Source organism: Erinaceus europaeus, chromosome 6, assembly GCF_950295315.1.
Source record: "Erinaceus europaeus chromosome 6, mEriEur2.1, whole genome shotgun sequence".
In the NCBI taxonomy this organism is placed as follows: Eukaryota; Metazoa; Chordata; class Mammalia; order Eulipotyphla; family Erinaceidae; genus Erinaceus; species Erinaceus europaeus.
In genome coordinates, this window is record NC_080167.1 from 6,629,888 (window position 1) to 6,652,484 (window position 22,597).

At 50.0% G+C, this 22,597-nt stretch overlaps 1 protein-coding gene across 8 annotated transcripts in view; it reads right to left on the reverse strand.

Annotated features, from left to right (window-relative positions):
• Positions 1–759: 759 nt before the first annotated feature.
• Positions 760–22,597, reverse strand: part of BICDL1 (BICD family like cargo adaptor 1) — a 79,162-nt gene continuing 57,324 nt past the window's right edge. For 5 of the 8 annotated variants that reach the window (XM_060192993.1, XM_060192992.1, XM_060192994.1 and 2 more), the window contains 6 exons: positions 16,284–16,463; positions 15,400–15,618; positions 14,127–14,270; positions 9,472–9,602; positions 4,612–4,732; positions 760–2,063 (listed from right to left, as the gene is read on the reverse strand). In XM_060192993.1, coding sequence (XP_060048976.1) covers positions 1,914–2,063; positions 4,612–4,732; positions 9,472–9,602; positions 14,127–14,270; positions 15,400–15,618; positions 16,284–16,463 — 945 coding nt within the window. In that variant the 3' untranslated portion in view covers positions 760–1,913. Of the gene's footprint in view, positions 2,064–3,668; positions 3,757–4,611; positions 4,733–9,471; positions 9,603–14,126; positions 14,271–15,399; positions 15,619–16,283; positions 16,464–22,597 lie in introns of those variants that run through there. The other 3 variants (XM_060192991.1, XM_060192989.1, XM_060192988.1) reach the window with 2 other exon arrangements.

A 22,597-nucleotide genomic window follows, 5' to 3' on the forward strand; every position in this document is an offset into this window, starting at 1 on the left:
GCAGGTTGTCTATCTTTCTCTCCTCCTCTCTGTCTTCCCCTCCTCTCTCCATTTCTCTCTGTCCTATCCAACAACAACAATAATAACTACAACAATAAAACAACAAGGGCAACAAAAGGGAATAAATAAAATAAATATAAAATTTTTTAAAATTTATTTTTCCCTTTTGCTGCCCTTTTTTATTGTTGTAGTTGTTATTGATGTCGTCGTCGTTGGAGAGAGGAGGGGAAGATGGGGAGAGAAAGATAAAGACACCTGCAGACCTGCTTCACCGCCTGTGAAGTGACCCCCCTGCAGGTGGGGAGCCGGGGGGCTCGAACCAGGACCCTTACGCCAGTTCCTTGCGCTCTGCGCCACGTGCGCTCACCCTGCTGCGCCAGCGCCCGACCCCCTCTACTTTGCTTTTGTCCGGGTCCTGCACAGGTGCTTGAGGGCGCTCTCAGAAGCCAAGTTTCTTTTCTCTATGGAAGGTCAATCCAGGTTGGGCTCCTCTGCCAGCCGTGACCAGATGCCAGGGGAGCATGGTGCTTACTCTCCAAGTACCTGCAGGGTGCAGTGGCCTTGCTGTTGGAAGCTGTGCCGAGCTCAGAGCCTGCTTGAGGCCTGGGGGGGGGTGGGGAGTGTGTGTGTGGGCGGCTTGCAGCGCTGACAGGGCCTCTCTTGCTCTTTGCAACATCGTCTCTGAAATGCAAACTGCACCCTACTGATCTCTACCTGTGCGCCCCCTCCCCCCAGGTGCCCAATGAGAGAGTCAAGAAGCTCTGTAGAAATTCATTTTATTCTTAGACTATTTTCAAAAGAAGCAGTGGTGCGCTGTTTTTCTAAAAATATGCCTTTATAGATTTATGTATAATAGGTATATTATAAAACCCATACATGTATTTACATGATCACTACGTACGAAATTACAGCATCGTGGTATGTACATATCTACAGGTACATTCTTTCTGCGTCCTGCTGTGCTTTCCCCAGGGAGGGAGGTGAATCCACTGTAAGCAGCTGCGGGCTCACGGCCTGTGCGCCTTTGAGTTTGGGCCTCAGCAGAAGGCGGTGGCTGCCGGAGAGCAGAAGCAGGGTGCAGGCCTGATGGGCGCAGCTGGGGGGCTGGCTCGCGGTGCCAACACTGCCTCTGATGCGGAGCAGGCTGAGGAGTCCTCTGGGCCATTGGGCTGCTCTTGCTTGGCTGAGCCAAGGACGCACGTATGTGGCAGGGAGGGGCAGGGGAGGATGAGATCCCTCCCAGCCCCGTGAAGTGGGTTGGAATGGCTGAAGCCTGCAGAGGACCCGGGAGGTCCTGCTGAGTGGAAGGGTGCACGTGGCCAGGGACCGGGCCCTTCTCCCCTGAATGGAGCCCGTGTGTGGCTGAGCCCGTGTGTGGCTGCACAGCGACACCTGGGGGGCTGCCAGGCCCTAGGCTGGGCTCTTCTGCAGAGGTGCCGGCTGTGGTGCATGCAGGTGGGGCCAAGGCCACCTCCTTCCCTCACTCCGTGTACGTGGCAGGGAGGGCCAGAGGGGGCACAGGCCTGGGCCCTGTGCCTTGCAGGATGAGGCCCCCATGGCTCGCGCCAGCTGGGGTAGCAGTGGTCTCCTGTGCCACGCAGAGAGGGGTTTCCATTTCTTCTCTCCCAGCTTCCAAAGCAGGAGGGCAGCAGAAGCAAGCACCTGGAATTGGGAGCTGGGGCTGTGGGGCGGGCGGGGGGCAGCCTGAGCTCTGGTCAGCAGCAGCAGGCCCTGGGGAAGTCTGGCTAGGTGGTGGGACGCACTGCCCGTCCCTGTGGAGGGGGCCTTCTGTGTGCGTGCGTGCGTGCGTGCATTCGGGCAGGCAGGCAGTGCCGCTATGGCGCCCAGCCCAGGGGAGCCTGAGCACACACCCCTTTTCAGTCCACCCATCTCCACAGCTGGATCTGCTCAATTCAAACTTTCCTGAAGAAAGAAAAGAGTCGTCTGCCTTCTGCGGTGCTGGCCTCGGTGCCGGGGGCCCTGGCCAAGGATGCGGCGGGCCGGCCCCGCTCCTTCAGGTGCGTGTCCATCAGCTGCCGGTCAATGACCCTGTGCATGTCATCCTGTGGGGGCAGAGTGGGGGCTGAGGCCAGGCCTGCGGACAGGCGGCTGGAGCAAGTGGCAAATGTTGGGGGAACGCAGGAGGAGGAGGGATGGGATGAGATGAAGAGGGGCTGCAGCCACGTCGCTGGCCAGGGAAGCTGCACACGGACCACAAGACACTTCCACTCCCCCAGAACTTGGCTGGCTTCCCCCAGCCCTCCACCCACAGCCTCTGGCTGGCCCTGAGGACACCTGACCTAGTGCTCAGAGTGCTGGTACTTCCCGTCTACCCCACAGCAGCGCCTGGCCTGGCCTGAGACCTACCCTCACTTGTCCCCACAGCCCTGCAGGGCGTAGGATGCCCTCTGCTTGCAGCTCTCCGGCCCAACAGCTGACCTCAAGGGGCTCCTCTTGCTCCCCTTGCCCTTTCAACGACCACCTGCCCGAGCTGCTATGCCCACGCACTGTCAAAACCCAGGTAGCAGGACTCGGGCTCCCTTCGGCCCACCATCAACCACACTCCAGATGCCATCTGCCTTGGGCGCCACAGCACTGCCATCTTCAGACTCATGTCCTCGGCTTCCTCACCCTCCCCATTTCCAGAACAGCAGCTCTGCCTCCAGAGGGGCCTCTCCACGCCCCATCTTGACGGCGACTCTCTGTAAGATGCCACCGACAAAACACGGAAGCTAGCTGCGAGGTAGTCTCAGCAGTGACCAGACAAGTCTGCCTGATGGCTTCACCCTGGAGCGCGTGGGCACGTGATGTCCTGGGGACAGACAGCTTGGGCCCCGGGCCTGGCCCTGGCAAGAGTCTGCAGCTCCTGAGTGCAGCCGGGTATTGAAGCACCTGAGCCCAGGCAGGACCCGTGTGGCAGAGCAGCCAGCCACGCCCGAGGGCAAGAGCCGGGCCTGACCGTCACGTCACCTCCTCCCTCCTCACCCACTGCTCTCTCCAGCGGCAGTCACTCAAATGTCTTTGCATTTGGCAGTGTGAAAGAAAGGGATTTAACCTATGGCATGGCCCTGGTGGCACGAGTATGGGACGTGAGCCCCTCCCCTGCCTTCCTTTTTCCACCTGTCTTCACAGGCAGCTTTCTTCTGGAATCTCTCTTCCCAGAGACGGGAGGTGGGCTCCCTAAATCCAGTGCTGAATCCTACTTCCACTTAGGAGGCGCTCAGAAAATGCTAACTATATATATATATATATATAATGTACGTATATAAACTGTTTTTTCTGGCACGTCACAAACCACAGTTAGCCTTTAAAAGTCATCAAGCATGGAATCTATCCCCTCAGAGCTCCACACAGACACACTGACACGTACTGCCATGTTTTCATGCCTGTGGCTACTGTGAATAAAACAACCAGACTGAGGGGGTGGCACCAGCAAACCAGGGGTCAGCTGGTCAGAACCGGACCACAAGCTGCCAAGCTACTGGACACGATGATGACAGGAGAGGCGGCCGGGGCTCAATGGCAGGGTGCAGGGCAGAGATGACGCCGGGCTCCGGCACACAGAACACGGTGGGCCACGAGGGGAGGCGGCGGGGCAGGACTGTGATGCGGCAGGGGAGGGTGGTGGGATGAGGGCTCAGTCTCACCTCAAAGGCAGGAGGGGTGTACAACTAAAGCTGTTGATACGGGAACTGAGAAAGGCCACTAGATCAGAAACCAAAGGAGCCAGATAGTAAAAAGCCCTGAGGAAGCAAACTGTAGCCGGGAGAGAAGAGACAAGAACAGGGGCGGTAAGCTGAGGAAGTGCCAGCCAGTCAGGGTTGTGGGGCCAGTCTGGGGGGTCCTGGGACCAGCAGGGGCCCCCAGGGGGAGTCATGATAACCTGCAGGGGGGGGGCATGAAGGCACAGGGGCTTTTTATGTCCCTTGAGGATTTATTGGGGAGAGGCATGAACACTTCCATGCCAACCCGGAAACAGTACCACCCTGCTCTCTGCAACAAAGAGCAAGCTGGGCCTGGGGACGCGTGCTGGGCTGAGCAGACTCCGAAAGGCCTGGTGGGCCTGGAGAGGGAGACACTGACTCATTCTGTCCAGTCTTGGGCCAGACAGTGCTCTCTGGAATATGGAAGCCAGCCTCTGAGAAAGGGCAGGCAGCCGATGCCAGCACCCCAGGCTGCTAAGCTGCAGCTCACTGTGAAGTTTCATCACAGAGACTTCCTGGGACCTCCAGCCAACAGCTGCTTCTTTGCAAAACTGCGACAACCCACTGTACAAGCGCCCGTTCTGAGCCTGGAGGTCTCCCTGGCTTGAAGAATACAGCCTGGGGGCTGTGGCAGGGGCTTGAGGGACTGAGCTCCCCATGGGCAGGGGTAGAACCTCTTACAGACTCACCTTAGACTTGGCCTGGGCCAGAAACACTCTGGAGCCCTGTTTTATTTTTTATTTTTTTTAAAACCAGAGCATTGCTCAGTTCTGGCTTATGGTGGTGATGGAGACTGAACCTAGCAGCTCAAAGCCTCAGACACGAAAGCCCTCTGCATACCCGCTATGTTGTCTCCCAGCCCTGGAGCCCTGCTTTCCATCACCCAGGCTCTCGAGCTCCTGTTTACCTGCCAAGCCTCAAGCTGCTGTGAGAGGTTCAGTTTCTGCTGAATGGCATCCAACAACTGGCTGTTGAGAGACATCATGTCCATTTTGCACTTGGCGAGTTCTAGCTCCACAGCTTTCTTCCTGAAAACACACGATCCAGGATGAGAGTAGGGCACCCGGTGCCAGAGGCCTCAGTCAAACCAGAGCTTACTTGTCCACCCATCTAAGAGATGAAGAACGGCTGAAAGTGGATAAAAGACCTGAGGTGACTGATGCAAAGACTGAGTCTGTGCTGTTAACGCTTCTCTCTAAAGGCCTGTCCCCAAGGCAGGGGTCTTCTCTTCCTGTCCACCGCACACCCCTCCCCAAGGACTCTGTCATAGAGACACGGGCCACATGTGTGTGACGGTATCCCTCAGGACCCGCCTCAGCCTGGTGGTCGAGGATGCCGAGGTGGACAGCAGAAGCCCCACACTGTTCTCAGCACAGCAGAGATGTCATGGTTATGGCCGCGTGAGAAAGGCTGCCAACAAGGCCCGACAGACACCGCACTGGCTCTGCGGAAGCCACGGTGCGTCTGTGTGTTTGCGGGCGACACACCAAGTGCGGTTTGCTTAAGATCACCGACGGGGAACTTGCTATCAGTCCTGTGACTTCCGTTTTCACATTTTGATGTCTCACATATTACTTTGTCTTCTGCAACATTCCCAAGCCAAACATCTTTAAAATGCTCGAAACCTGGGGTGCGAGGGTGGCGCATGGGAACACAGTGCACGAACCAGGCACAGCTGGCTTCCTCTGCTTCCCGTGCTCCCGGCCGCAGTAACCAGCAGCAGCAGCACCTCCTCTCGGTCCACCAGGGATGATCACCACCCTCGCCCTCCCTTCGGAGCAGGGGCGAGCACAGCCCTCCGCATTGCGGCTGGGGACACGAGAGCCCAACCTGCCCAATGAGCATCAAGTTCTCAGATGCAGACTGCCTGTCACGCCCGCTGCTATTGGCTGGCTGTAAACACCGGAAATCCTGTTGCCATGGACGACCGCCGTCCCCCCCCACCACCCCCCCCCCCGCGGTCCTGTAACGTCAAGGGTCCAGCAGGTGGCGCCATGAGCGGTCCGGAGACTCGAAGTGTGCTGACGAACGCTGCGAGCCCGTCCCTTGCCCATGAATCCCGTGAGCAGGACCTGGCAGCTACTGATCTGTGCGCTAACTCCAGTGTTCCCGCGCCTGGGAGCTTGCCCTGTAGGGCCCGCTGCTCCCATGCAGCGTGAGGCTCAGACTCCGCGCCTTGCGCATGATAAGGTGTGCGCTCTGCGAGGCAAGCTATTATCTCCTGGCTGAGAACTTCACTGCAAAGGGGGCAGGAAAGGAACTCTGGGTTCGGGGGGCGGTATTCCTGGTAAGGGCACACACACACTGCCTTGCTCCCTCCGGGACTAAGGTGCGCGCCCCTTCTACCCTGGCAGGGAGGAAGCTTCATGAGTGGTGGAACACTACCGCACGTGTGTCTCCTGTCTCTCTATCAAGAGAAAGAAAAAATGGTCACAGGAAGCTGTGGAGTTGTGTAGGCAATCAAGCCCAAGCTCTAGCACTAACCCTGATGACAAAAAAAGAAAGAAAAGAAAAAATTGTCTTCCTGGAGTGATCTGACACCCTCCTGAAGGGTCAGCTCTGTTTCCTGGTGGCCTGTTCTCTCCCCCAGACGCCAGAACTGGGGTCCACTTTAAGGAAGGTGCCTGTACACCTGCCTCTTCCTCACTCCTGCAGCCTTTTGCTAAGGGCAGGATGTGGTCAGATCCTGATGTGAACCCTCTTCTGCTTGGTCTAGTTGAGTGAAGGTGACCAACCAATCAGCTTCATTTTGCTTTTCATTCCCAATCCAATTCCAGAATTAGCACCATAATTTGACCATTTCATTCCCTAATGTATGACGCAATTTCACCCTAGGTTATTCATAAAAAGTCTGAACCCTGCACACCGCAACTATTCACTTATTAAGTGAATGTCACATGAGTCAAGTGCACAGAATCACAGGGATGTGGGCTCCACTGAGTTTCATTGAGTATAATTTTTTTTCCCCCTCCAGGGTTATTGTTGGGGCTCGGTGCCTGCACCATGAATCCACCGCTCCTGGAGGCCATTTTCCCCTTTTTGTTGCCCTTGTTGTTGTAGCCTCGTTGTGGTTATTATTATTGCCATTGTTGATGTTGTTCGTTGTTGGCTAGGACAGAGAGAAACGGAGAGAGGAGGGGAAGACAGAGAGGGGGAGAGAAAGACAGACACCTGCAGACCTGCTTCACTGTCTGTGAAGCGACTCCCCTGCAGGTGGGGAGCTGGGGGCTCGAACGGGGATCCTTACGCCTGTCCCTGCCGGTCCCTGCGCTTTGGGCCACCTGTGCTCAATCCACTGCGCCACCGCCTGAGTATAATTCTTATCCACTGAGTATAATTCAATCCACTGCGCCACCGCCATTGAGTATAATTCTTAACATGAACTGGATACTGACAGACTCAAAGGTAAAACTGAGAAAATTTCATTTTCATCTGAAAAAATAAAGAGAATAGCAGGGAAGGGACAAGCATATGCTTCAGTATAGAGGAGGGAATTCTAAGGAGTTTTAAAGTTGGAAATGAAAATATGCCATGATACCTTTTCAAAAAATGCTACTTACAGAGGGTTTCAAATAAGCTCACTCTAAATTCTTGACAAGGAACCACATGGTAAAACATGAAGTCCAGAGTTCATCCCCATGTATCCCATGTTCCAGCATGATGCTCTGGTTTTCTTACAAATAAATGTTTTTATTTATTTTATTGCCACCAGGGTAACCGCTGGGGCTTGGTGCAACCCACTGTTCCCAGCAGCCTTTTTTTTCCCTCTGTTTATTTGATAATACAGAGAAATTGATAGCACAACGGTTATACAAAGACTTTCATCACTGAGCCAGCAAAGGCCTCAGTGTCAGTCCCCAGTACCACCATAAACTACAGCTGAGCAGTGCTCTGGTAAAATAAATAAATAAAAGAAACTGAGAGGGGTAGGGAGAGAGAAAGAGAGACACCTGTAGACTTAGTTCTATCACTTGTGAAGTGTGTCCCTTTTTGGTGGGGAGCGGTTGCTCAAACCCAGGTCCTTGAACTTGGTAACATGTGTGCTTAACCAAGTGTGCCACTGCCTAGCCCGTAACAAATCTAAAAAAAAAAAAAAAGGGGGGGGGACAGGAATAGGAGAGAGGGGAGGGAGAACCAGAACATCACCCTGGCATAAGTAATAAAGTGATGCCAGGGACCAAACTTAGGATCTCATGCCTACAAATCTAACCCTTTAGCCGCCATGTGACTGCTTTCAAAGAAGTTAATGAATGGTGGTGGTCCAGGAGGTGGCACAGTGGATAAAGCACTAGACTCTCACGCATAAGGTCCTGAGTTCAATCCCCAGCAGCACATGTACCAGAGTGATGTCTGATTGTTTCTCTTCCTTCTTTCACATAATTAAAAAAAAAATTTTTTTTATTATTGTTATTTATTGGATAGAGACAGCCAGAAATCAAGAAGGGGAGGGGAACAGAGAGGAAGAGAGACAAAGAGATACCTGCAGCACTGCCTCACCACTCCTGGAATTTTCCCCCTATAGGTGGGGACTGGGGACTCAAACCTGGGTCCTTGCACATTGTAACATGTGCACTCAACCAAGTGCGCCACCACCCAGCCCCCCACATAAATAAATTAAAAATTAAAGAAAAACAAAAACAATTTAAGGGGGTAGATAGCATAATGGTTATGCAAACAGTCATGCCTGAGGCTCTAAAGTCCCAGGTTCAATCCCCCACATCACCGTAAGCCAGAGCTAATCAATGCTCTGGTTAAAACAAAACAAACAACAATAACCCCCTCCCCCCCAGAATTTAATTAAAATATTTTAAAAAATATTTATTCATTTATTTATTCCCTTTTATTGACCTTGTTTTTTTATTGTTGTAATTATTGTTGTTGTTGATGTCATTGTTGGATAGGACAGAGGGAAATGGAGAGAGGAGGGGAAGACAGAGGGGGAGAGAAAGACAGACACCTGCAGACCTGCTTCACCACTTGTGAAGTGACTCCCCTGCAGGTCGCTAGGGTCTCGAATCGGGATCCTTACGCTGGTCCTTGTGCTTTGCCTCATCTGCGCTTAACTGCTGCACTACAGCCCGACTCCTAAAGATTTTTTTTAATTGATTACATATGAGAAAGCATTTCATATGAACAAGAGACAAGGGGAAGAAGCCAGAGCATACTCTAGTGCGTGAGGCGCTGGGGAATGAGGAGGAAGCCTTAGGCAGATCCAACCAGCACTGCGCCAGCTGAGCTATTTCTCCAGGAGCTCTCTTTTCTTTCTTTCTTTCTCTTTCTTTCTTTCTTTCTTTCTTTCTTTCTTTCTTTCTTTCTTTTTTTTTTTTTCTCCAGGGTTGTCGCTAGAGCTCGGTGCCTGCACTACAAATCCACTGCTCCTGAAAGCCATTTTTCCCATTTTGTTGCCCTTGTTGTAGGTGTTATTGTTGTCATTGTTATTGTTGTTATAGCTGCTGTTGTTGGGTAGGACAGAGAAAAATGGAAAGGAGGGGAAGACAGAGAGAGGGAAAAAAGACAGACACCTGGAGACCTGCTTCACCGCCTGTGAAGCGACCTCTCTGCAGATGGGGAGCCAGAGGCTCAAACCAGGATCCTTATGCTGGTCCTTGCGTTTTGTGCCACCTGTGCTTAACCCGCTGCACTACCGCCCAGCTCCCAGGGGCTCACTTTTGTATTCTTGAGTTAAAATATCTAAAACTTTATAATGGAAACATAGTCTCATGTTACCTGTAGCTAAACACAAGTCAGGCAGGTCATTTTCACTCACTTGGCAATGGCCTCGTCCCGGTCCCTGATGGCCTTCTGAAGCTGCTCCTTTGGTTCCTTGTCCTCAGATGTTACTCTGAGTCGGTCTCTCTCCTCCTTCAGTGCAGTCATCTCCATACTCAGAAGTGTTACCTAACAGGGATTAAAAGGACGGATGTGAAGATAGCTGCCGCTTGGCCACTCCCAGAAGGAGAAAGAAAAGCAACCCCAGCTCCCCGAGCCCTCCTGGAGAAAGGAACTGTGTGTGAGGCGAGCTCAGGGCAAGAGAGGGCAAACGGAAGAAGGAGAAGGAGAAGGAGAAGGAGGAGGAGAAGGAGAAGAAGGGCAAGAGAGCATTTGGTCCTAGACTGCAGCCACGGGGCCAGATCCCCACTGTGCCCAGCACACCACAAACCGCCCCCCCCCCCCCGGAACTAATGAACAAAGAACATAAATGCAGCAGGGCCTGGAAAATCCATTTTTGGGGGAGTAAGGATTGAAGTTTTGTTTCTAGACCATTTCCACTCAACCTGGAAGCAACATGGGATGCTGCTCCCCCAGGGCGCTGGCTGGTCCCAATGCCTGAAACTTGGCTCCCACCCTGGGGCCTGGCTCTTTCGTTTAACTCCCCAGAGGAAAACCACATGGAGTTTAGATGCCTAACGCAAGGCTACCTTCTTTTTAAAAATTTTTTTATATTTATTTGTTTTCCCTTTTTTTTGCCCTTGTCATTATTGTTGTTGTAGCTATTACTGTTGTTGTTACTGATGTCATTGTTGTTAGATAGGACAGAGAGAAATGGAGAGAGGAGGGGAAGACAGAGAGGGGGAGAGAAAAACAGACACCTGCAGACCTGCTTCACCGCCTGTGAAGCGACTCCCCTGCAGGTGGGGAGCCGGGAGCTCGAACTGGGATCCTTCCGCTGGTCCTTGCACTTAAAACTTTTTTTTTTTTTTTGCTTTAAAAAAAAATTTATTTATTCCATTTTGTTGCCCTTGTTTTTTATTATTGTAGTTATTTTTGTTGTTATTGATGTCGTCTTTGTTGGATAGGACAGAGAAATGGAGAGAGGAGGGGAAGACGGGGAGAGAGAGAGACACCTGCAGACCTGCTTCACCACTTGTGAAGCAACTCCCTTGTAGGTGGGAAGTTGGGGGTTCGAACTGGGATCCTTATGCCGGCCCTTGTGCTTTGTGCCACCTGCGCTTAATCTGCTGTGCTACCGCCAGACTCCCAAGGCTACACTTGTTTTTATGTCACACTTGTTCCCGTTTAAGTGGCCTGTGCCCCAGTGGATGACACACAGTTCAATTGCTGAGAGCCCTCCTTGTGGGGTGTGGGGGAGACGTTTCTCCTGGCAGCTATACCCTGTCTACTCTACAGTGGCCCTGCGGTCCACCCTAAGGTCCAGAATGGCAGGGGGTACATCCTAGTCATCCGTGTACCAGCCTGACTTGTGGGATGCATAATTACAACACACTCATTCAGTAAGCAACTGAACTTTTTGGCAAGTCATCATCCAAAAGCCCTTCCTTTGGTTGCATGAGCCTTGGTGGGAGATGACATCCCTTGCACCCCACCGAGGAAGTCACTGGGAGAGCCCATGAGTTAAGACTTCCCAGATACGTCCCTGCTTGCATCTCCGATTCTTCAGAGCACAGCAAAGACACAAGCCAGTGCAAAAGTTTCAGACACCAGACTGTCTGCTATCTTGCACCCTGGCTCCTTTCTGTTTTGAAGCACAGTCCTCTGGCCCTCCTGTGGACTCTGTAAACTCTCAAATTTAGTTCCAACACATTCTCTTTCCATTTAAGTTAAGCTAAACAAGTTTCTTTTTTTTTAAACTATTTTTAAAATATTTATTTATTTATTCCCTTTTGTTGCCCTTCCTGTTTTATTGTTATAGTTGTTGGATAGGACAGAGAGAAATGGAGAGAGGAGGGGAAGACAGAGGGGGAGAGAAAGACAGACACCTGCAGACCTGCTTCACTGCCTGTGAAGCGACTCCCCTGCAGGTGACGAGCTGGGGGCTCGAACTGGGATCCTCACACTGGTCCTTGTGCTTAGCACCACCTGCGCTTAACCCGCTGCGCTACCGCCCAACTCCCGCTGAACAAGTTTCTAAAGGTCACAATGGCAATTCCATTTGGTAAAGCTGTCCATAAGGAGGGCAGGAGCCTCATCTCCCAGCCGACTGGATTAGACCTGACGCTGCCCTCTTCTCAAACATGACACAGACTCTTCAGTTTTCTTCCTTCCTTCCTTTATTAAAATTTATTTATTTATTCATGAGAAAGGTAAGAGGAGAGAAAGAGCCAGACGTCACTCTGGTACATGTATTGCCGGGGGCTGAACTCGGGACCTCATAGTTGAGAATCCAATGCTTTATCCATTGCGCCACCTCCCAGACCACATGCGCTTCAGTTTTCCATGGGAAGATCTATTTATATACCCACTACCTCTCACACAAGGGCAAAAATGTCACCTTTTGGTCTATACTGCTCTTCAAATCCCAGGTCTACTCATTTTCAGAAAAAAACTGAACAAAAGTCCCAGGACTGAGGCTAATAATCAAACTTCCCTGGAGATGCTTTCAACTCCTTGAACTGAGAGGGCAGAACAGTCATTTCCTGGGGGAACAGCCACTAGGGTGGAATCAAAAGGTACCCAACAGAGACGACGTGTGCAGAACAACCCGTCATCGGAAAGAGCAGTGGCCCTGCAGTGCTAACAGTCTGGTAAGAGCGTCAGGGCCCGTCGCCCCATACTGAGAACAGCCCCAGGCAGCAGCTCTCTGAGCACAGAGAGTTCCAGGGAGCGCCATGTAAAGCCTGCAGGGAGGCAGATGAGGCAGGTGAACAGTCCGGCCTCACCCTGTTTACCAGCAGCTTCTGCAGCCTGCTCACCAGAACTCAAGACCAGAGAACACACGGCCAAGCAAGCCAAACCAAGTGAGTCCCACCAGCTGGCTAGGCGACAGGTAAAAGTGCATGCAAGGTAGGAAACGGTCTAATGAACACATCCCCAAACTTTTTTTTTAGGTCTGGAAAGCCCAGTTAAGGCTGAGACCACCAACAACCTACCCTTCAGCAACTGACAGGGATGTACTCTAAGCTGTGCATACTTCTCATAAAAAAGTAGGAATGAAAGTAACTGGCCCCACTTTCAAGAAGTTCTAAGGCACCAATGAGATAACAGCAGGGGCCCAGCTCACGCCTGGGTCAAGTAGCCTCCACTCCCCTCTCCTCCCTCCCAGGATCCTGATGGCTGATGGCGGTCAGGAAGTTAAGTCCTAGCTCAGGTCAGTGTCACCCTAGATCCACTTTTCCAAATAAGCTGTGTGTCCTTGCAACTGAGAATACAGGAGAATACACTGAAGTTGGGTTTCAGGAAGAAAAACCAATTCCAGTGGAGGATAGGCTGTGACCAAAGCCAGGGTGAGACAGAAGGTCTCAAAGTGGGAAGGCAGGGTTTGAAATGCTACCTTTTTGGTGCCCACCCCCTTCCACCCCTCCAATAGAACAGTATCTCTACACGTGAGCCTAGTTAAAGGGAAGAGCCCATATTTATTGCCTAGGATAAATTTTAGAAGTTATTTTCTGAGTGGTGTTGCCTTTTTTTTTAAAATTAAATATTCATTTATTTATTCCCTTTTTGTTGTCCTTGTTTTATTGTTGTAGTTATTATTTTTGTCTTCGTTGTTGGATAGCACAGAGAGAACTGGAGAGAGGAGAGGAAGACAGAGAGGGGGAGAGAAAGATAGAAGCCTGCAGACCTGCTTCACTGCTTGTAAAGCGACTCCCCTGCAGGTGGGGAGCTGGGGGCTCAAACGGATCCTTATGCTGATCCTTGCACTTTGCGCCACCTGCACTTAACCTGCTGCGCTACAGCCCGACTCCCGAGTGGTGCTGCTTCTAAGCCCCTGTATCTTTCTCAGGTCAGAATACAGATGTCCTTCAGAGAGAAGGAATCATAACCAAATGGGGAAAGAGCACAAGAGCAATAGCAAAAGTTTCTAAAGCTGAAAACCAGGCTGGCAAAGGGGACGGCACTCACAAAGAGAACAGGCGAACTTGGTTTGCAAACTTCCTGCTCAGCAGTTGCTATAAAAACATGTCTAAGGGGGGTCGGGCAGTGGCGCAGCGGGTTAAGCGCACGTGGTGCAAAGTACAAGGACCGGTTTAAGGCTCCCAGTTCGAGCCTCCGGCTCCCCACCTGCAGGGGAGTCGCTTCACAGGCGGTGAAGCAGGTCTGCAGGTGTCTCTCTCGCCCCCCTCTTGTCTTCTCCTCTCTCCATTTTGCCTATCTTAACAATGATGACATCAATAACAACGACAGTAACTACAACAACAATAAAAAACAAGGGCAACAAAAGGGAAAAAGAAATATTAAAAAAAACCCAAACATGTCTAAGTGTCCTGGGAGTTATGACACTTTGAACCGTCAGAATCCACTAGACCACGCAGGCTTCTGTGGAAGCCAGCTAGTCACTGGAGGAAACAGAGGGTCAACTATTCTTATCCCTGACAAATTTTCTTTGGGCTAAGACAGAGGACTGGCCAGTCCTGAAGACAACAGCTCACCTCAACTTTAGGCTACATTCCCCCAAGGATGCCAGAGATGGCAAGAGCCCAGGAACACATGCGCAGCTCTGACGGGAATGTGGCAGGTGCTCACCTGACTGTGGAGTTGTTGCAGCTCTTCCAGGCTTTGCCTCAGTTTACCCCTTTCCCCCTCCATGAGTTCCCTGAGGGCTCTTGAGTCCTCACTGGTCTGCCTTATCTGTTCTTCTAAGGAGTCATCGTCAATTCTCCGGGCACTCTAACAGCAAAATCAAGAGAGGCGGCCGGCCAGAGAGGTGGTATGAGTGGAGGGGACGATGATGAGGGTGGCAAGAGGTAAGGTCAGTGGGAGATGAAGAGCAGGGATAGAATTGTGAGGGTTAAGGAGAGTGAGGGTTCGAGGAGAGACAAGACAGCAGAGGAGTAGAATGGACAGGTGGAGGGCAAGACAGAAAGAAGAGAGAGAGAAACAAACAGGGAAGAAGAAACCACTGTTAGAGAAGACATTCTCTCACTCAACTTGAATCTGCAAGTGACAGATGGACATTCATGCTGGGGATGAAACCCAGGACCACAGACATGCACGGCATATACTCTACCACTGAGCTACACTACACCCCTTGTCCCACGACATTCTTATTCCAGATTTCGGGGAAGAGAGAGTTGAATGAGCACAGCACATTCTGACAGCTCCCTTTCCGCCATCACGCCCCAGCCTCCACACTACAATCCAGTCTACAAACCAGCACCGTGTGCTTAGGCAAGACCAGCCTGTCCGCTTTACTTTATCTCGTGGGGTAGGCAGACAGAGCTGCTGAGAAGTGACGAACAACAGCCCAGAGCCAGGAGTGCAGGTAGAGAGCAGGTCGGCAGAAATCTGCCGTTAAACTGGAAGCACTGCCAGTCTTCCCAGGCAATCCTGGGAACACGTCTCTCCACCATACAGGCAGCCACATCTGCAATTCTAGAAGGCCCTTACTCTTCTCTGTGTTCATTTATATTCTTTTGGCAGAAATTTCAGATCTGTCTGCTAGCCTATTCACAGCTAACCCCACTACTAGGAGCAATGACCTACAGTAACTTGCAGCTTTTAACTGGATTCACATGTCCATCTTTACAACCTCGTTGGAAGCTGTGAACTCAAGGCCACTGTGGCTTGTGCATAGCTACACAGAGAATTGCATTTGTACCTCATGTCTAAAGGAAGATGATTTTGGAGCCTCCTATCTCCTTTACCTGATCACTAATATTGGGAACTCTCAAGCAAAATCTTGGCAGAGACTTTCTAAGGTCCCAACTCTAGGGCTAAAAACATCCTCTGCACTTGCTTCAAACCAACCATGAGCTCAAGTCTGTGAGGTAAAGAGCGTCTCAGTTTGGCTTCTTACCGTGGGCTCCATGCCATCCACAATGCTCTGTATCAGTCTCTTGAGCTCGCTGAGGGCAGTGCGTAAGCTGCCGGCTGGCACATCCTTCGCAGATGAGGTTTCTGAAGACTCGTCCATTGAGGAGTCCGTGGAGACGGCCGAGTCGGCACTGTCATTTCCCCGAAGGTGTGAGCAGAGATAGCGAACCTGGCAGTAGGCTTCCCAGAGCTGCAGTCTCAGCTGCCCCACAGAAAAGCACGTTTGAACATGGTTCTCCAGAAGACTGCCACCTGCTCTTTTCCTACTATATGAACCCAAGATGCAGAAACCCACAAGATCATTCTAGAAGCAGGTTGTTTGTTTTTTCTGTTGTGTGTTTGTTAAAATGATCTATTTCAAGAAATGCTGATACTTATTCAGGGCTGCTATATTTAGATAGACTCCTACTTCTATTTTCACCCCCTGACCCCTCCGGTTTGCCATATAAAGTACTTCTTTATACCGTCACAGTGGTGGGAGTCAATATACTATTGGGGGACTGCGAGGCTGAGCGGTTAGAAAAGCCAGGCAGAACTCTGTCAACCCAAGAGGTACAGAGCTGATGATCACCCCACCAACATTTCCTAAGAGGCACTAGGCCAAGAGTGAGCAGCACTCAGCCTCCCTGTGAAATCCTGTCCTCTAGCATGCCTGCTCTATGCCCCGATGGATAGGGGAGGTGGAAACCAGAGGTTCTGGGATCACTCCCATCCTGCTTCGTAACAGCTCTAGCTGGTGGGCCCAGGGCCTTGCACAGGTGCAGGGTTATGGGCCTAGGGGAAGATGGAAGATGACTCTTGAAGGTCAGAGCCTGCTCCCATGGTGCCCAAGTGCCCTCCCAAGCCAGGCTGATGGTGTGCCAGCACCTGCTCTCTCTCTTGCTCCAGCTCCTCGGCCTCCATGCTCTGCTCTATCTCGGACAGGAGGGATGTACTGGTAGCGGCAGAGCTCTGCAGACTTCTCTCCTCAGTGAGTTCTTCCACCTTCACCTGCAGCTGTCGATAGGAGAGCCGCACTTCCTGGAGCTCCAGCTGGCTTTGATGCAGCTTCCAGAGACAAGAAATGGAAGTGAGGCCTTTCACTGCACCTGGTCATGTTCCTAGACCCAAGCCCCAGTAACACAGAAATACACAGGAGAAAGGAACATGCTAGATTATCTTAGGAGGATGCAGTCAGCAAAACCCAGATTTGAGGAATTCTTTTTTTTTTTTAAAAATGTATTTATTCCCTTTTGTTGCCCTTGTTTTATTTGTTGTAGTTACTATTGTTGTTGTTGATGTCATTGTTGTTGGATAGGACAGAGAGAAATGGAGAGAGGAGGGGAAGACAGAGAGGGGGAGAGAAAGATAGACACCTGCAGACCTGCTTCACCGCCTGTGAAGCGACTCCCCTGCAGGTGGGGCGCCAGGGGCTCGAATCGGGATCCTTATGCCGGTCCTTGCGCTTTGCACCACCTGCGCTTAACCTGCTGTGCTACCGCCTGACTACCGAGATTTGAGAAATCCTACAACATAAACTGTTCAGTTTGTTCAAAAAATAAATTTCAAGGGATAGCAAAATAACTTTTTCTTGGATAATGTGCTACTTTGCTGTGTGTCCAACTTAGGTTCAAGCCCAGCTCCTCTGCACTGGATGAAGCTTAAGTGCCGTGATTTCTTCCCTACACCTGTCCCACTCTCCTCTCTTTCTTTTTTTTAAAATGTTTATATTTATTTATTTATTATTTATTTATTTATTTATTCCCTTTTGTTGTCCTTGTTGTTTTATTGTTGTAGTTATTATTGATGTCATCGTTGTTGGATAGGACAGAGAGAAATGGAGAGAGGAGGGGAAGACAGAGGGGGAGAGAAAGATAGACACCTGCAGACCTGCTTCACCGCCTGTGAAGCGACTCCCCTGTAGGTGGGGAGCCAAGGGCTCGAACCGGGATCCTTCCTCCAGTTCTTGTGCTTTGCGCCACCTGCGCTTAACCCACTGTGCTACCGCCCGACTCCCTCTCCTCTCTTTCTTAAACAGTCACCCCGGAGCAGTGAGACACCAGTTATGACAAATCAATTACGAAAAATACATAAATATAAGATTAAAATACTTAAAAGACATATCAACCAAATGGAATACATAGGCTACTTTTATTTTGTATCTATTTTTCTTGCTACCAGGGTTACTGTTGGGACTCACTGCCTGGATGAATTGCTCTGTGTGTGTGCGTGCGTGCGTGCATGCGTGTGTGCGTCTTTTGAATAGAGACAGAGAAGTTGAGAGGGAAGGGGTAGAGAGAGAGGGCTAGAGAAAGATAACTATAGCACTGCTTCACCATTCGTGAAGCTTCCCCCTTCAGGTGAGGACCAGGGCCTTGCACATGGAAATGTGTGTGCTCTACTAGGTATCTTGGCTATTTTGTACGTTGATTCAAACAAAAATATGAAGAATAAGTATGTATGAGACAACTGAGATTTTGAACACCAACTGGATATTTGGTAAAACTAAGAAAATACTTCTGAACATTTTAAGGTAGACTAGTCCTGTGGTTACGATTAAGTTATGATTTAGAGATGTTTTTCATTTACTGGAAAAATTGCAACAATTCTGAGGTTCACTTCAAATACCTAGAGCAGGGACAAGTGGTTGTGGTGAAGGTAGATGGGTAAGGGACTGATGGTTCCTAGAGCTGGGCAGTGGGGCCCATGGGGGCGGGGCAGGTCATTATACTAGTCTATTTTTGAGGCTGTCTGAAGTTCTCCAAAAATAAATAAATTAATTAATTAATTAAAACACACAGACACAAAGAAGGTACTATCAGACTGTCACCAGGATGACAAGTAAGTGATAAATTAAAAATACTGAGTACTAATGAGGACACAGGACAAATACTCCTGCTGCTGGTGGACAGGGGCTGCACAGGCATTTAAAAGACTGGCCGTTCCGGGGCCGGGCGGTGGCGCACCGGGTTGAGCACATGTATCACAATGTGCAAGGACCCAGGTTCAAGCCCCTGGTCCCCACCTGCAGGAGGAAAGCTTCGCGAGTGGTGAAGCAGGGCTGCAGGGGTCTCTCTCCCTCTCTGTCTCCCTCTTATCTGGCTGTCTCTATCCAATAAATAAAGAGAAAAAAAAAGTGGCAGTTCCTAATGAAGTGAGATGTCTACCTACCTGTGACCCTGAAATCAGCCTTGGGTGCACACAAAAATGGCTGTGTATGCCCACAAAAACAAACGGAACATTCACAGCAGCACTAGTCATTAGTAGCTCCAAACGGCAACAAAGAACTCACTTCAACTATATGCTACGAAATGGCTAAATTTCATTGATAATATGAGCAAGAGCTAGGAAACATGTATCATGTATCATTCCATTCATAAAAAGTTAGAAGCATTAATTGCGCCACTGAGGAGGTAGCACAGTGGGCAGAGTGTCCAGCTAGCAAACATGAATCTAGTGAGATCCTCAGCATCGTATGCATTAGAGCAATGCTCTGGCTCTTTTTCTTCCTCTCTCTTGTTAATAAATAAATGCATCCTTGAAAAAATGGAGATGGACTGAAAATCTGGAAGAGAGGTTTGGCTCTGAGGTAGCAGCAGAGTATTAACTAGGAGTGGCAAGAAGGAGCTAGCGATGGACCTTGAGTGGGGTGATGACACAGGTGTGTGTACATATGAAAGCATTCTCAACTCGCTCACCCACTTGTGATCTGAATGTTTAACTTCGTTTATGCTTTATTGTAAAGTGGTGAAAACAGATCCTGCACTTGATCTTAGCCAACAGGCTGGCAAGTGAAAGGTATACTTTATTTAAATGAAAAAAATAAGGTGAAAAGTGTCATTTGGGAAGCAACTTAAGGTGGGATTTGGAATCAACATCTAGGTAGTCATATCAGGAGTCCCCCAAACCTGTGGGGAAAGCATCTCTCACCGTCTCATGTGCCACAGCTCCTGGTTCACAGACCAGGCCCGTGTCTGGGAGAGGCCTGACAGAGCAGAGAGCAGAAGCTCCGAGAAGGGACGCGCCCAAGTGCCGTGACTCCAGCCAGCCCCCCCCCCCCCCCCGGCTGCCACTTCCACCCCACACATTCTCTTCCTTTTACAAGATTTAACCATTCATTCCCTTTGGTCGCCCTTGATGTTTTATTGTTTGCTTGTTTTTATTCATGAGAAAGACAGGAGGAGAGAGAAAGAACCAGACATCACTCTGGCACATGTGCTGCCGGGGATCGAACTCAGGACCTCCTGCTTGAGAGTCCAAAGCTTTACCACTGCGCCACCTCCCAGACCACTCTTGTTGTTTTACTGTTGTACTTATTATTGATGTCATCACTGTTGGATAGGACAGTGAGAAATGGGGAGGGGAGACAGAGAGGGGGAGAGAAAGACAGACACCTGCAGACCTGCTTCTCCGCCTGTGAAGTGACTCCCCTGCAGGTGGGGAGCCGGGGGCTTGAACCGGGATCCTTAAGCTGGTCCTCCTTGTGCTTCCTGCCACGTGCACTTAACCTGCTGCGCCACCGCCCGACTCCCCACCCTATACATTTTCTCTGGTGGATTCTCTCTGGATTCAAAGAGATCACTGCCGGGAGTCGGGCTGTAGCGCAGCGGGTTAAGTGCAGGTGGCGCAAAGCACAAGGACCGGCATAAGGATCCCGGTTCGAACCCCAGCTCCCCACCTGCAGGGGAGTCGCTTCACAGGCGGTGAAGCAGGTCTGCAGGTGTCTATCTTTCTCTCCTCCTCTCTGTCTTCCCCTCCTCTCTCCATTTCTCTCTGTCCTATCCAACAACGACAACAATAATAACTACAACAATAAAACAACAAGGGCAACAAAAGGGAATAAATAAATAAAATAAATATAAAACAAAACAAAACAAAACAAAACAAAAAACAAAGATCACTGCCACCTGGTAAGGCAATGACTACTGACTACAAGGGGGCAATTTCTACACTGCTGCTCAATGCCATGCTCTCGCTTCTGCCACACAGATCTATCTACACAGGCTCACTTGCTAGTAGCCACTAGGTCTAGGTCCACAAACCATACCTGCACAAGAGCAAGGCTTCCCAACCTCAGATTTGAGGGCTGTCGCCATCGTTGAATGAGGAGGAGGTGCTTGGTGGAGAATTTCTTGGGATTTAAATGTAACTAATTGATCCTTTTCTGGAAGAGCAACTCTGGGCACACCTCCACTTCTAACAGGTAAGGCCGGCTCTGGACTGGCTTTCTCTGACTCCTGGCCAGGTAGGGCTGTGGCTTCTGCCCAGATGCAGAGACTGAGGGACAGTGGGCAGTGCCTCAGAGCTCAGCAGCTCTCCTGAGTGGAGCTAGCTGGCTCACGGAGCCTTTAGCCAGTCCTTTAGGCGCCCCGGGAGCCTCATTCCGCTGCCATCATCAGAGAATGGCTGACTGACTACCTGAGGCCTGGATGTGCCACAACAAGGAAGCTTGGTGCTTGACTGCTCAGAGAAAGAAGAAGCACTGGCAGGCCTGCTGTGTACAGTTCCCTTGGATCAGCATTACCTGCAGCTCCAGTAGGAACTCCTCCAGCCCCAGATTTGAGGAAATTAGGGAAAGAAGAAAGAAAGAAAGAAAGAAAGAAAGAAAGAAAGAAAGAAAGAAAGAAAGAATTTGGCTTAGCTACAGCCAGCATATTAAATTGGCAAAATACTTCACAATTATTTTCTAGATAATTCCACACACATCTCAGCAGGAGAAGTTCAGCACAGACAAGTACAAGTTCTTAGGTACTGAACAAAATTAGTTCAATTACTCATGCACACTCAAAGGTGCTTAATTAATCCTAACAGCAAGAGAACAACAGACCAGGACAGGTTGCCCGCTCTGGTCCTTAACTGATCCCAGACATACAAAAACGTGACACCAAACAAAAGGACTCTGCTAAAAGACAAACAAACAAACCACACAACTCTGCAATAATAGATAATAGACATCATCCTTTATATAATAAAGATGACACTAAATGTATCATATATGAACACAGAAGACACTAAGTTTTCTGTATTTCTACAGTGTATTTGCTTTCCAGAACACTACTTGGCTCTGGCTTCCAGTGGTGTGGGGGACTGAACCTGGGACTTTGAAGCCTCAGGCATTAAGAGTCAGTTTGCATAACCATTTATGCCATCTACCCATACCTCTATAGCATATTATGTTCAAGTACACAATACTCATGCCCCTAAAATTGGTGAAAGTGGAAACATTCTCCCCATTTTACATTTAAGGGAACCCAAATGGTGTGATGTTAAGTGATTTGACACCCAGTGTCCAGGCCACCTGTTGCCTGGGTAGCTTCACATGGAGTGAGGCCTGCGCTCTCTGCTGATGACATCCACACAGTATGGAATAGAGTAGGGCAGAAAAAACCCGTTATGGGGTACTAAGAGTTCAGTAAAATGCCTAAATCAAAGGGGCCTACTCCAGCTGCTGCAGGCCGATTTTCTCATTCCTTTCTTGAGAAAAAGGATTAAAATTATGTGATTACATATTTCCAAGGCTACTGTCTTGACATTTTACTGACTGACTTTCCCCTCTGGTAGAGGAAGAGAGATCAAACGAGAGAGAGCGAGAGAGATTGCAAAGTGCCATCCTAACAGATGGCGCCGAGACTGAATGAATCCAGGGCCTCAGCATACATATACATGCCCATATTTTACCCGCAAAGCCAAATCGCATCACCGCCTGCCCGGCTGCTACATTTTAAAAGTTTGATTTTGGATCATTCAATTACTGAGTAGACTGAATGTTATCTATTTATTTCTTTTCTTTTCTTCTTCCTTCTTTTTTTTGTTGCCTCCAGGGTTATCGCTGGGATTTGGGCACCACAAATCCACCGCTCCTGGAGGCGATTTTGTGCCCCTTTTGTTGCCCTTGTTGTTTTATCGTTGTGTTTATTATTGTTGTTATTGATGTCATTGTTGTTGGCTAGGACAGAGAGAAATGGAGAGAGGAGGGGAAGACAGAGAGGGGGAGAGAAAGATAGACACCTGCAGACCTGCTTCACCGCTCTCCTGCAGGTGGGGAGCCGGGGGCTCGAACTGGGATCCTTATACCGGTCCTTGTGCTTTGCACCACCTGCACTTAACCCACTGCGCTACTGCCCGACTCGACTCCCCTTATCTATTTATTTCTAAGCAGACAGCACTGTTCTCAGATTGGACTATATTGGTGCTAGGGATTG